Below are 12,703 nucleotides of genomic sequence, written 5' to 3'. Positions count from 1 at the left end.
ATTATAGGGAATACCTGAGTGCCTGGCCAAAGCGATATTTGGTCTGGTCATCTCTGGGTGCCTGATTGCCAAGCTAAGGACCAGGCAATGTGACTTAACATCAACAACAACCAGCATCCCTTGACCAGGCCTGGGCCAGAGTATTGGTCTCTTCTCAGCCCCTGATCCTGTGAAGTAAGGATGTGGGGGAAGACCTGGCAAGGACAACAGATGGAACACAAAAAGTAGTAATTCTCAGGCCATCATCAGTGGAGCCATGTTAATGCAATCCGATGGCTTCTCTAGGGTCCACAGGAAGTGAAGAATCTGTTTCCCAGCAGTAGACTCAGAAAACTCAGCTGGGCTCCTAACCTTCCCGTAAACCCCTTTAATGGCTTCATTAGAGCAGGCATTCAGCTCACTATTCTATTCATCCCAAGGGTTTAGAGCAGTTTCTGTCCTGCTGGTTAACTTGTTTGGTCTTCTACTTGGCTACACAGGGCTGTACAAGGCGATCCCATCTTGGTAAGACCACCACCTCAGAGTATGGAGCTCAGAGGGGGCAGGCATGAAGTTTCCTTGGCTGGTGCACCTAGAATTGGCTGAACTCATGAGAAGTTGATATAGAACAGTGCTTGCCACAGAGTGGGGACTTGGTAAGCACTTAATGAATGAATGAATTCTAAGTCAATCCAAGAGTCTGATGATTTCTTGAAAAGGGTGTTAGCTAAAAGATCTTAAGGCATGATTGTGGAATCCGTAGTTGCAATAGAACACAGAAAGAGGAAGCTTTCTGGCCCCTTAACACTGAGCTGTCGTGTTTTAAAGCTTGCTCACATCTGGGCACATTTAAGAGACAGTCACCCCAGGACTCAAAAATAGGGAAGTAACAGTAACACAGGGGAAATGTTTTGTTTGGAGGAGCAAAGGCTGAGAACACTGTGAAAACATCCTGCACACGCAATAGTAACCTGGGTAAATGCAACGTGAAGGGATTTTAGTCAGACACACGTGGTCTTTCTTACAAGGAAGGTGGCGGGGGTGCAGATAAGGTTGCTAGAGAATGTTAGAGGATCCCTCTCTGGATCAGAGATAGGGAAAGAATGGCTTTCCCTATCTCTGCTTGGCTTGCATGGCTGCTGAGGCCCCTTCCAGGTGGCAAGGCTGTGCTCCCTGGTCCTGATGATGTGCCTGGGTGGACATGGCCCCTGTGGGTTTGTGCAGTCTTGCAGCAGGATCTAGAGGGGAGATTCCAGCCAGGGCTGCTAGAGGGAAGCTTGCTCGTCTATCTTTCCTAATGGCAGGATGGCCTGGCCAGGGCCTGGAAGACAGAGACCTCCTGCCTCCGCCTCAGTAAGAAGACAAGGAAAGGCAAATGCCCAGGGGAAAGAAAAAGAAGGCACTTCTCCCCAGAGTTCCCCATGCAGACGTGAGTACATGCTCAGTTCAGAATCACTTCCAAGAACTCATCCCTAATGCTGCAGATTTGGGCTGGAACAGATTCACACTGCCTGGTTTCACTGAGGACATGGAAGTCCACCATGAGGGGATAAAGAGAGAAAAACAAATTCATCAAATGGAAGATACATTGAAAGTGTTTTTCCTTAATGGTTATCCCATTTTTAAAGCATTATTTTCCAAGTTGACACCTTTTTTAAGGAAAAAAAATCTTTTGTGGCAGTAAAGCCATATACAAAGTCTATATCAGAAAAATACATTTGAGGGTCTGCAGCACAGGACTGAGGGAGCTGTAGATGCTTAAAAGGCAACAGAGCCTGGTTTTCAGTGGCGATGATGATTCTCTATGACAGTCAGGGAAACGTGGTCTCTGAGAGTGATGGGCACATAAAGGCTTGGGGCCAGAGTGCATCACACGGTGTCCAGCCCGAGTCCCCGTCAGATGGTTAGAGGCCTGGGTCTACCCTGCCAGGAGAGGCATGTTTGGGTAACAGGCAGATGGAGTTTAGAGCACACGAATGGCTCATCGCATGCCAACCCTGAGTGGGGCACGAGGCAGGAAGGGTGGGCTGCCGCCTCTGGTTGGCATTCTCAGAGATGTGTAGTCCATCGGCTTGTTCCAAAGAGTGAACACAGGCCTCCGTGTGCTCCCAGGCTCCTTGGTGTCCCAATAGCTGGAGCTCCTCGATGAGTCACGGGAGTTCTTTGCCAAGAAGTAATGATGGCATTACTCATGGAATTGCTTCACTGCTTTCTGAAGGTTGGCATAAAACCGGGTCATGCTGCGGGGGAAGAAGGAGTCCACCACGTTCTGTGGGAGGTAACCGCTGAGGTCGGTATGGAAGAATGTGACCAGGTTGGTCTTGGTGGGTTCCCTGTAAAGGCAACAGCAGAGCTGTGTTACGATCTACAGCAGAGATGCTAGGGATGAGCACCAGGCAGGTGAGCAGAGCCTAGCCCAGTGGAAATGGCCATGATTGTGTCTCATCCCTTGCTGTGCCCTCCACCCAGGGGTCCTCTCTGGACCTGCTCATTTTCAGGATGGAATCTCATCCTGTCAAGGATGCATTCCACAGCCTCTCCAAGCTACCAGGGAGGGAAAAGTCCCTATTCCCAGTCCAAAAAGGCAGTACCCTGCTGCCTGATTCACTCAGCAAATGCTTTCGGAGAACTCACTTTGTGCCAGGCCCTGAGAGGAACGAAGAGATGCTGCTCTTCACTATTTAGGGTCTGCAACCTCCTGGGGGCTCCTGGGACCCTCTCAAGGGGTCTGCAACATTAACACTATTTTCATAACAACACTAACACGTGATTCGCCTTCTCTCACATGCATACGGTGGAGTTTTCTGGAGGTTACATGATGTGTGATATTGCAACAGACTGCATGCAGAAGCAGGTATGAGCTTCTGTTAAGCTGACATGAAAGAGATGGGCAAAAATGTAAAAATGCCACTCTTTTCACGATATTTTTTGTTTTTTAAAAACACAGTTTTTAAAAATAAAGTTATTTAACATGCAGTGAATTTTTATGTTAAAATATTTTTAACATTTCTCAAATTTCCCAGTTACAGTTTCAAATACATCAAATAATGATAGCTATAACCTCCATGAACAAAGGCCCTATGAAGCCCTCAAATATATTTAAGGGTATAATAAAGCCTTATGCCAAAATTTTGAGAACTGCTATTTAGAGAACTGGCAAATAATTTGAGCATCTATGAAGGGATTTTGGCCAGGGGGTGGCAGAAGCTCAGAGGATGGCAGGTGGCACAGATGCAGACTGGAAGTCCAGAATCAAAGGGGCACACAATGTGGAGACGGAACACAACTTGGTAGGGATATGAAGCAGTCTTCACTGTGACAAACTTCTCAATAGCCAGGACAACAAAGGTAGTAGGGGCTTTGTGGAGTTCATTTGGCATTTTACTTGAATGTAACTGTCCACAGCCTCAGCCTCACCAGGAACCCCAGGTAGCTCTATGCCTGCCCATGAGATGTTTCCTGACATCATGCAGGCTACAGGTTTGGAACTGGAGACCTTTTAGAATCCCACTCCTCAGGGCCAAGCACGGCGGCTCACACCTGTAATCCCAGCACTTTGGGAAGTCCCGGCGGGTGTATCACCTGAGGTCAGGAGTTCGAGACCAATCTGGACAACATGGTGAAACCCCATCTCTACTAAACATACAAAAATTAGCCGGGCATGGTGGTGGGTGCCTGTAATCCCAGCTACTCGGGAGGCTGAGGCAGGAGAATTGCTTGAACCTGGGAGGTGGAGGTTGCAGTGACCCGAGATTGCACCATTGCACTCCAGCCTGAGTGACAAGAGCAAAACTCCATCTCAAAAAAGAAAAAAAAAAAAGAATCTCACTCCCCAAGTCGTATAGAAGGACAACTGGGGCCTGGAACAGGATGGGGGCCAACAGATCCATAAGACGGGAGAGCATGTTCTCCTCTGCGCTGTGGCTTTTCTCCTCTGCTTGTGCCCTGCTTCCCCAAAGAGGGTGAACTCCAGGGGACAGGGAATTCCTTCCATCTCAAAGCCTTAGCATCATCCACACTCCACCTTTCCCTCACCCACCAACCCCTGCCCATCCCGCCTTTGCTAGGGCCTTCTCTCTCCTCCCTGCTCCTCCTCCCCCTGGGCCTCCTCTGGCCCCCATCACCTCTCAGCAGCATCCTCTTTAGAAACATGAACAGGTGAGTGAGAAATGAGACTCCGTGATCATGTCTCCCTCTGGGTGAGGACTGGGCTTTGTGGTGGGTGGAACATGGGAGAGGCCATGTGGGATGGGACAAACTCTTCCTCACAGTGGCCTTGGTGAGTGGTAGCTCTTGTGTGTACACCATTATGTGACGACAACAACAGAAAGGGCAAAAGGGGGCACAGAGGAGTTGTAGGTCACCCAGTCTCCCCTCAGAAAAGGCTGGGATGAAGGCATCCACTACGGTTGCTAGAAGGATTTAATGAGAGTAGGCGTGAAGCACACTTAGCATCCTTTCTGTGCACAGAGCAAGTGCTCCAGAAATGATACTGTAATGCTGCCTTGACCACAGATACAGGCTCCTCCACCTTGAGAACGCATTTCCCCCGCCCCCCGCAGTCACTTGGAGCTCAACCACCACTACCTCTGGCCTCAACACCACCTCACCCCCGATGAGTCCTCTTGCCCTCTTGCTCACAGCCTCTTGCTCAAGAGAGCAAGAGGAGAGAGAAGGCCCTAGCAAAGGTGGGATGGGCAGAGGTTGGTGGGTGAGGGAGAGGGTGGAGTGCAGATGATACTAAGGCTTTGAGATGGAAGGAAGTCCTGTCCCCTGGAGTTCACCCTCTTTGGGGAAGCAGGGCATCACAGCGGTTAAGACTGAAGTCAGAGCATGTCCTGCTCAGGCCTCCCCAATGGCTTCTCATTTTATTCAGAGGAAAGTCCCCAACAGGGGCCCTGCTACCTCATAGGCCGAATGTCCTAGCCTCTCCCCTTGCTAACACAACACCTCCCTCTGTGCTGTTCCTCAAAGGTCGTGCTTTTGCTCTGGCTCCTGCTCCTACTTCTGAGACTTTGCATCTGCTCATACCCCTGCCAGAATGCTCACTCCACCAACATGCCCAAGACTCCCTGCATTTGTGCTTTGTTCAAATGTCTTATTAGGGAAACCCCCTAGACGACCCACTCACACCTTTCCCTGGCACCTTTATCTGGGTTTAGTTTTCCCCAAGGCACTTAACATCTGATACTTACTAGAGCATCCACGAGACAGAACTACTCATATTTGTGTTTAGTCTATCTCCTCCTGCCTTCATTGGAATCTAAGTTCTAAGAGGACAGATACTCTAGCTGTTTTGAGACATCAGTATCTGCGTTAAGAGCCCAGATTCTGGAGCCAGATGGCCAGAATGAGACTGTGGCTCTCTTACTTGCTGGCTATGTGACCTTGGATACGTTACTAAACCTCTCTGTGCACCCACCATTCTTATCTTAAAAATCAGGATCACAACAGTGCCTTAGGGTTGTTATAAAAATAGTTAATTTATATAAAGTGCTTAGAATAGTGGCTGACACAGTAGTGCTGTCTAAATGTTTGCAGCTGCTGCTGCTGCTATTATTGCCGGCTGAATCTAGTGTCCAGAATAGGCCTATCTTCACAGAATAATAAGAGAATAATCATTGTCACAGATTTCAGATCCACAGCCTCATGAGAATAACTGCACAGAGCAGGCTCTGGAAGAAAGTTTTACTGAGAACACGTGATGTTTTTAATCAAGTAGACAGGAGTTGGAAGAGTCAACACTTGAATTAAAACCCTCATATAGGCAGGGTTTTGTGGGACTCCAACCAACCTATCAGCAAAATCCATGCAATTGGGCCAGCCGTAGTGACTCATGCCTGTAATCACAGCACTTTGGGAGGCCAAGACAGGGGGATCATTTGAGGTCAGGAGCTCGAGACCAGAATGGACAACATGGTGAAACCCCAGCTCTACTAAAAATACAAAAATTAGCCAGACATGGTGGCAGGCACCTGTAATCCCAGCTACTTGGGAGGCTGAGGCAGGAGAATTCCTTGAGCCTGGGAGGCAGAGGTTGCCAAGAGTGAGCTAAGATTGCACTGCTGCACTCTGGCTTGGGTGACAGCCAAACTCTGTCTCAAAAAAAAAAAAAAAATCCACGTGATACCTTTGCTATGGGCATGACACTACCCATTATATTGTGCATTCCACTGAAAAGAAGACAGCAATGGGATTCAGCCCCTGAGAAGAAAGGACTCTGCCTCTTATTCTGAAAATTCCTCTCTGTCAGACCCGGCACCATTGAAAGGTGAGTCTTAGCATCTGACTACTAGGTGGGAGAGGACAAGGAAATGAGTTCAGGCCAGGGCATCTAGGGCATCTATATATTGAGAGAACTGAAACTGAGCACAGGTGTGTGTGTTTGTGTGTGGCAGAGCACAGCTGTGCTATTTTCAAACTCAAAATTGTGTTACATCTAAGAAAAGTCTTCATGTGATGTCTGAAAAGCCAGCTTAGCAAAGAGGGTAACATAAAGGTGCTAGGTCTGGGCTTGGTATAATCCCATGACACCGAGGCCCACCTCCTGGGACAATGTGGTAGAAGCACGGACCCCTTCCCTCCAGGCGTCTGTGTGGAGACTGCAGGGAACACTACGACACACCTGCAAGGTACAGTTTCTTTCGCTGTCAACTTGCATGATTCCCAGGATAAATGAGGGACAGGTAATTCATTACACAGAAATTTCCTGGCAAGAGCCTGGCCATGACCTGTGGCAAATGGGAATAGAGAGTCCCCGGGGTCAATTCTGAGGCTGACTTACAGTGTGGTCTCAGAACTGCCCTTTAGGCCTGAGTTCCCCCACATTCCTTGCCGAGGAGAGATGATCACTGAGTGAAATGTGGGGTGGGGACGGCTATCTTCAAAGCTGCTCCTGTCTGGCAGAGGGTATTCAGGGAGGACTCGGAGCACAGACCCTGCCCTGCCAACCTCCTAGCCTTTGAGTCAGGACACATCACTGAATCTCCCCAAACCTCAGTTTTCTCATTTGCTAAATGGACCATGACATTTGCTTAGCCTGGAGGCTGCAGGGAAAATTTCCTGCATCACAAATAAGAGTAACGCCTCCCCTCAATTCTTGCCCACGTGCCAGGTACTCTCAGGAGGTTCTGCTTACGCAGATGTGTGTGAAAGTATTTTGTATCGTCACAATATAAACAGCTGTAAGGCATTTTTCTTCTTTTGAATCATAGTCAAAGTGCCCCTTTTCAGAGAAGGTCCACGGGGAAGGCACAGTTAGGTCTGAGCCATGTACCTCAATGCAGGAAATTATCCTTACCCTGGAAGAGGTTCACAGAAGCAACCACAAGGATGATTAAATCCTCTCACAAAACCTGGCTTCGGGGGACATAAGGGGTGTTCCACATGGGTGGCTGGAAGACAGTGCAGAATGTCAGTGAGTTACAACTTCAGATGGTCAGGCCACCACCACTGGGATGCCATAGAACACACAGACTGGACTACCTGCAGCCCTGGAGTCTGTGAAGGACTCCTGCCCTCTGGCGTGAGGTCCCCCTACTCCCACTCTACTGCCCCTTACACTCACACATACAAATACACTCTCACATGCGTGTACACAAACTCACACACATGCACACACACACTCATCTACATTCACACATAAACATGCACATAGCTTTCCCAAGCTTGTCAAGAATATTAGAGAAAAGAACATTCTAGAACACAAGGTTTGGGAGTGGGAGGAGGCAGGTGCCTCTCTCAAATCCCAGCCAGGAGAGGTATGGATGCATCCAACTCTCTCATGTAGAAGAATTGGAGGAATGGCAGTGGCTGTGCAGAGGCAGGAGCCCTGCTCCTCACTGGACATTAAGGGAGTGGACAGCACCCAAACTCTCAAGAAGACATGGCCATAAATTTTGCACACAAGTTTTTTGCCACCCAACTAACGTACATGTCTACAGCAAACACCATGAGCTTCGGCAGGAAAAAAAAAAGGGAGGCACTGGCAAAACGGTGACTCAAACACAGAATTACTGGTATGTGGACTGTCTTGCCTCAGACCTCCATGGCCCTGAACCCCTCCAAACCCAACCAGATGAGGTAGGGGACTCAGAGCGTGAGTTTCTGGTGATTTCTGGTTGCTTAGCTCTCCTTAAAGAACTGTGAGGTGCAGAAGAGAAAGCCCAGCATCGTAGGAAGGCATGGCAGCTCCTCTGGGCATCACTCACCATTGGAACTGATGGTCCCATCCTCATATCTCTTGACTAGCACCAAGTCCACAAAATCTCTGGGAGAAATGAGCTTCATGACAGCTGAGGGGGTGGAGGTTCTGCTTACACACAAGGTCTGCCAAACCAAAGAAGCATGTAGTATGACTGCTGGCCGGACATCTTCTCCCAACTCCCACTCCATCCCTCAAGGTCTGGGAGAGGTACCAGGACTGACAGTAGGGTGGCACTATAAACAGTAAGATCCAGAGCAAATCTTCCCAGGAACCGGGTGTCATGGAAGTACACCCAGTTTGTAAGATGAGGGCTGTGACACAGGCTGCCCACAGCTGTCTAGCTGCAGACCAGTACCATGCTGAAGTCATGTCTCACAAGTGACCATAAGAGGTACCATTTATTGAGCACCTAGTAAGAGTCTGGCTAGACAAAGCTCTCAGTTGTCCCTTACCTTTAGAAATAGGTATCATTAATCCCTACTACAGGTGAGGAAACTGACACTTGGAGAGACTAAGGAACTCAGCACGAAGCTCATGGTGGAGATGGGATTTGAAAAGGACCAGAGCTAGGGAGAGGGAAGAAAGGCCACTCTTTTTTAGGGCTGACCCTGCACTTGCTCAGCCTCCTATGTTGTGCCTGGGGCAACTCTGGTTTACTCTAGTCCCAGCCCCAGAGGGAATACCTTGAACCTCACTCAATCTCAGCATATCCCAGTAGTCCACACTCCCATTTTATAAACCAAGGATGCTGGGCTTTCTCCCATTCATCCCATCCTGCAAGAGAGCAGGGTCCAGGCTCTCTCGGGGTCACAATGGAGAACTACAGGCCAGGTCTGCGATGGAAGAGTCCTGGGGAGAAGTCTCAGGGTAGGTGAGAGGGGCTGGTAAAGGTCTCCATCTCTTTGTCTTTCCCCTCAGGTATTAAGACTTGGGGCACCACGTGTTGCTGAGAAACTTTTCAGCAGGGACACTTTTGGCCTCAGGAAATTAATCTTCAAATGGGTGTGAGATGCCTGGGGGCACTTAAGCACTTTGCAGTGGGTGCAATGAGGATGAATTTCCAGATGACTCTACTCCATGTTTCCTTCATCCCTTAACGACCTGCCTGGGAACAGCCTGCACCTGCACACAGGGTCTCCTTTCCCACTTGAAGAAAAGCACAGCATATGCCCATTCATCTAGAATCATCCTATCATGAATTGTCCCAGTGTGTAAAACCCTCCAGGGTGGCAAAGGGACAATTAGGACTGCTGGCTGCAATATGTAATCAAGGCAGTATACACTGGTGTTAGAATTTCATGTTTTTCCCTTTCTTAAACATATTCCAAAACTTGGTGTTAAAAACAAGGCAATTTTGCCATTTCTAAATTCTGGTATTCTGTAACAGTAATGGCAGAAGTGATGAAAAATTTGAAAAAAAATTATACTGCTTCCACCTCTGATGATTGCCCCCAGGTGCATCACTCCTGAGGTATAGTGTCTGGAAACCAACATGAGGAGGACTTTGGAAAGAAATTTTGAAGACAGCAGCAGCACATGTCATAATTGCGACAAACGCATGGCATGGCCCTGTATCCTATCCATCCATCCACCTATCTATCCATCATCTATTTTAAAATTAGGATATTTGAGAGTTGCCAAAAGCATGCTGAAAAATGCCAGTCTGCAAGGAAAAGCCCTTTCTCCATATTTTCATTGTTTCACTAAATGATAAAGAGCTACCACTTGGTAATTCTCCACTTTTTTGTAAACCTGAGCTCACCAGTAGCCTGTGCTTCCCCTCTACTTTGCAGTTGTCTATTGAAAAGTTTGTATCTTTTCAAGGATTTATGAGTTAATTAGAAAAAAGAGCTCCCATTCATCTCAGCTAAAGATGCAAAATGTTTTACTTGCCACGTTTAATATTTCTTTATCAGAATTTATAATATAATCATGTTATTTTAATGAATTACACTCGTACCTCAATCCAATTTTAAAAAAAAACAATTAGTCTTGGCCAGGTGTGGTGGCTCACATCTGTAATCCCAGCACTTTGGGGGGCAGAGATGGGGGTATCATGAGGTCAAGAGATCAAGACCATCCTGGCTAACATGGTGAAACCCCGTCTCTACCAAAAATACAAAAATTAGCTGGGCATGGTGGCGTGCCCCTGTAGTCCCAGCTACTCGGGAGGATGAGGCAGAATCGCTTGAACCCGGGAGGCAGAGGCTGCAGTGAGCCAACATCGCACCACTGCACTCCAGCTTGGCAACAGAGCGAGACTCTGTCTCAAAAAAAAAAAAAAAATTAGTCTCATGATTACAGGAAATATATGATTAAAAAAATTTCCATTTCTATGCATATTTATGATGCAAGATGATGACTTCCAAGAATAACCATGTATTAAATTAGGATAAAATTCAGAGGGCTATGTGGATGGAAATTTGAGTTCTAGGAAAACAGTTATATACAATTTCTGACTATTTAATAAACTTTGTTCATATATTTTAAATAAAAAATTATATATTATTTAGATACATCTAAAAGAATGTCATTGCTTTGTTCAAAACTGATATTTACATGTCAAAAATGATATGCTTTGCAACTTACAAAAATTTAGTTGTCAACTAAATGTTATTAATAGATGTCAACTGGATGTGTGAGGATGATGCATAATTTCCCAAAAATCTGTTGGAAGCATGTAAGCAAAAAGCATGAAGACCCTCATACTAGAGGGTAACTAGTAGGGGTCATGCAGGTACATGGGGCTGCTACTGGCCCAGGCTTCAGGGAAGTGGGTGCCAGGGGCTGAGGGTCCTGTGTTGCCTAGTGCAGCAGCCCCACACAAGGAACAGGTATGCTACCCCCAGAGACTCTGTTTGGAGCTTCTCTGCCTATCTGAGTCAAGATGTTTCCCACCAGGAAACTGGGCTGAGGCTGGCCTCCAATGCTGCAAGCAGTGGGCAGCCTGTGTTTGCAGGACATATTCCCCTGACAAAAGGTATCACGGACCCCTTCCAGAAGAAATGGGAGGGAGTTACTATAGCAGGGCCCAGATACTATCTAGAGATAACATGCTTGGGAAGATTTACATCAGTGATGCTTTGGATAATTTCAAAACCGGTCACATTCTCATCCCACTTCACTCGTAGGCCTCCAACGGCTGGCTTCACACAGTCCCACACCTCCTCTGGTGTCCCATATACAATGCCTTCTCCTCGGTACCTGGAGCACAAAAAGGAATTTGACTCCAATGCATCAATCAAATTTGTTTATCTTGTGATTGTATCTAAGAACTAGAAGGTGAACCATGCCATATCTGTCACTACTCTTTAGGACAGGCTTGCAGAGAAGGGGCTGAAACTTACTAGCCCCACCTCCCTTCAGGCCTGCAGAAATGGACAGTGAGCTTTCACAAGAATACAGTTTGCTGAAAATGATTTCATTAAAAACAGTAAGGCTTTTCTGGAGGACAACTGATTACGGGTTATAGGGTTGATCTGAGTATTTTAAAAGGCAAACCCATAAAGATACCAGGAAGGGTGTGGCACCTCTGGTAAGCTTTGAACGAGGCATGCACTTACAGGTTCCCTGGAAACTCCACAGATGGCCTCCAGGAAACTGAAACTCCATTCTGTCAAAAGGCACAGAACCATAGAATTTTAGAGCTAGAAGGGCTCTGGTCACCTGGCTTAATCCCCTGTTTTACAGAAGAGGGGTCAGAGGCCTCAAGAGATACCACACTCCAAGGCTGTGCAACCCATACGTGGAAAAGCTGGGACTAGTCTTGGGCAAAGCTGTCCCCACAGCAGAATGTGATGAAGAAAAAGATCTCAACTGGCTGACTCCGAGAGCCGTGGGTGGTTTTCAAATTATCTAAAAGCCACCATGCATTTTGTTTCCTTGAGCAACCCAGGGCTACTTGTTAAAAGTAAGAAGTGTCAAGCAAAACTACCCCCATGCTACCCTCTGGCAACGACAAAGGGAGGGGTTCACGCTGTAATGAACAGAGTAAAGGCTTTAGAGGCTGGTGTTAGGGTTCCAGTCCTAAACAGCATTCAACAGCCAGGTGACCTTGGGTAAGTCACTGAGTGAAAGGAACAGATACCACCTGAAGTCACTGTGAGCATAACAGGCCCAATCTTTTTTTTTTTAAAAGAAAACAATCCCCATTGGAATCCCTCTCAATCGGGTCCAGGGGATTGGGGTGCAGAAAACAACGGGGAGAGGAGTGGCTTGGGGGCTTCTGGGGACCCGGGCTCCACGAAGCGGTCTCCGGGACCCCTTCCCGCCCAGCTCCTCACTCACGCCTTCCCGGCAAATCTTCCAGCCTGCTGTGTCCTGCCGGTACCGGAGCATCTTCTCAGCCACAGCCTCGCTCATCTGGGCTGCCAGCGTCGGGTCCATTGCGCCGGGAGCTGCGATTGGCCGCGGGGTCGCGGGTGCTTTGAGCGGCGGCGCTGGATCCGGGGTGCCTGAAAGCTGGAGTTCTGGGAGGAGCTCGTAGCCCCGCCTCTTTCCCCGCCCCCGCTCCCGAAT

General features: G+C 47.9%; 1 protein-coding gene across 2 annotated transcripts; it reads right to left on the bottom strand.

Moving 5' to 3' along the window:
- Positions 1-1,574: 1,574 nt before the first annotated feature.
- On the bottom strand, positions 1,575-12,688 carry STARD5 (StAR related lipid transfer domain containing 5). Of its 2 annotated transcripts, XM_033189213.1 has the most exons (6): positions 12,473-12,686; positions 11,749-11,798; positions 11,257-11,389; positions 8,190-8,307; positions 7,280-7,373; positions 1,575-2,312 (listed from the first exon to the last, which is right to left on the bottom strand). In XM_033189213.1, exons 1-6 carry the CDS (start codon positions 12,569-12,571, stop codon positions 2,165-2,167), a joined length of 642 nt encoding a protein of 213 aa, XP_033045104.1. In that variant the 5' UTR covers positions 12,572-12,686; the 3' UTR covers positions 1,575-2,164. The 2 variants fall into 2 exon arrangements, with proteins under 2 accessions (XP_033045104.1, XP_033045106.1); XM_033189215.1 differs by lacking the exon at positions 11,749-11,798 and having other exon boundaries at positions 12,516-12,688.
- Between the last annotated feature and the right edge of the window lie 15 nt (positions 12,689-12,703).

This window comes from Trachypithecus francoisi, unplaced genomic scaffold (genome assembly GCF_009764315.1).
Source record: "Trachypithecus francoisi isolate TF-2019V2 unplaced genomic scaffold, Tfra_2.0 Lachesis_group3, whole genome shotgun sequence".
In the NCBI taxonomy this organism is placed as follows: domain Eukaryota; kingdom Metazoa; phylum Chordata; class Mammalia; order Primates; family Cercopithecidae; genus Trachypithecus; species Trachypithecus francoisi.
This window is presented reverse-complemented; position numbering and strand designations above follow the sequence as displayed.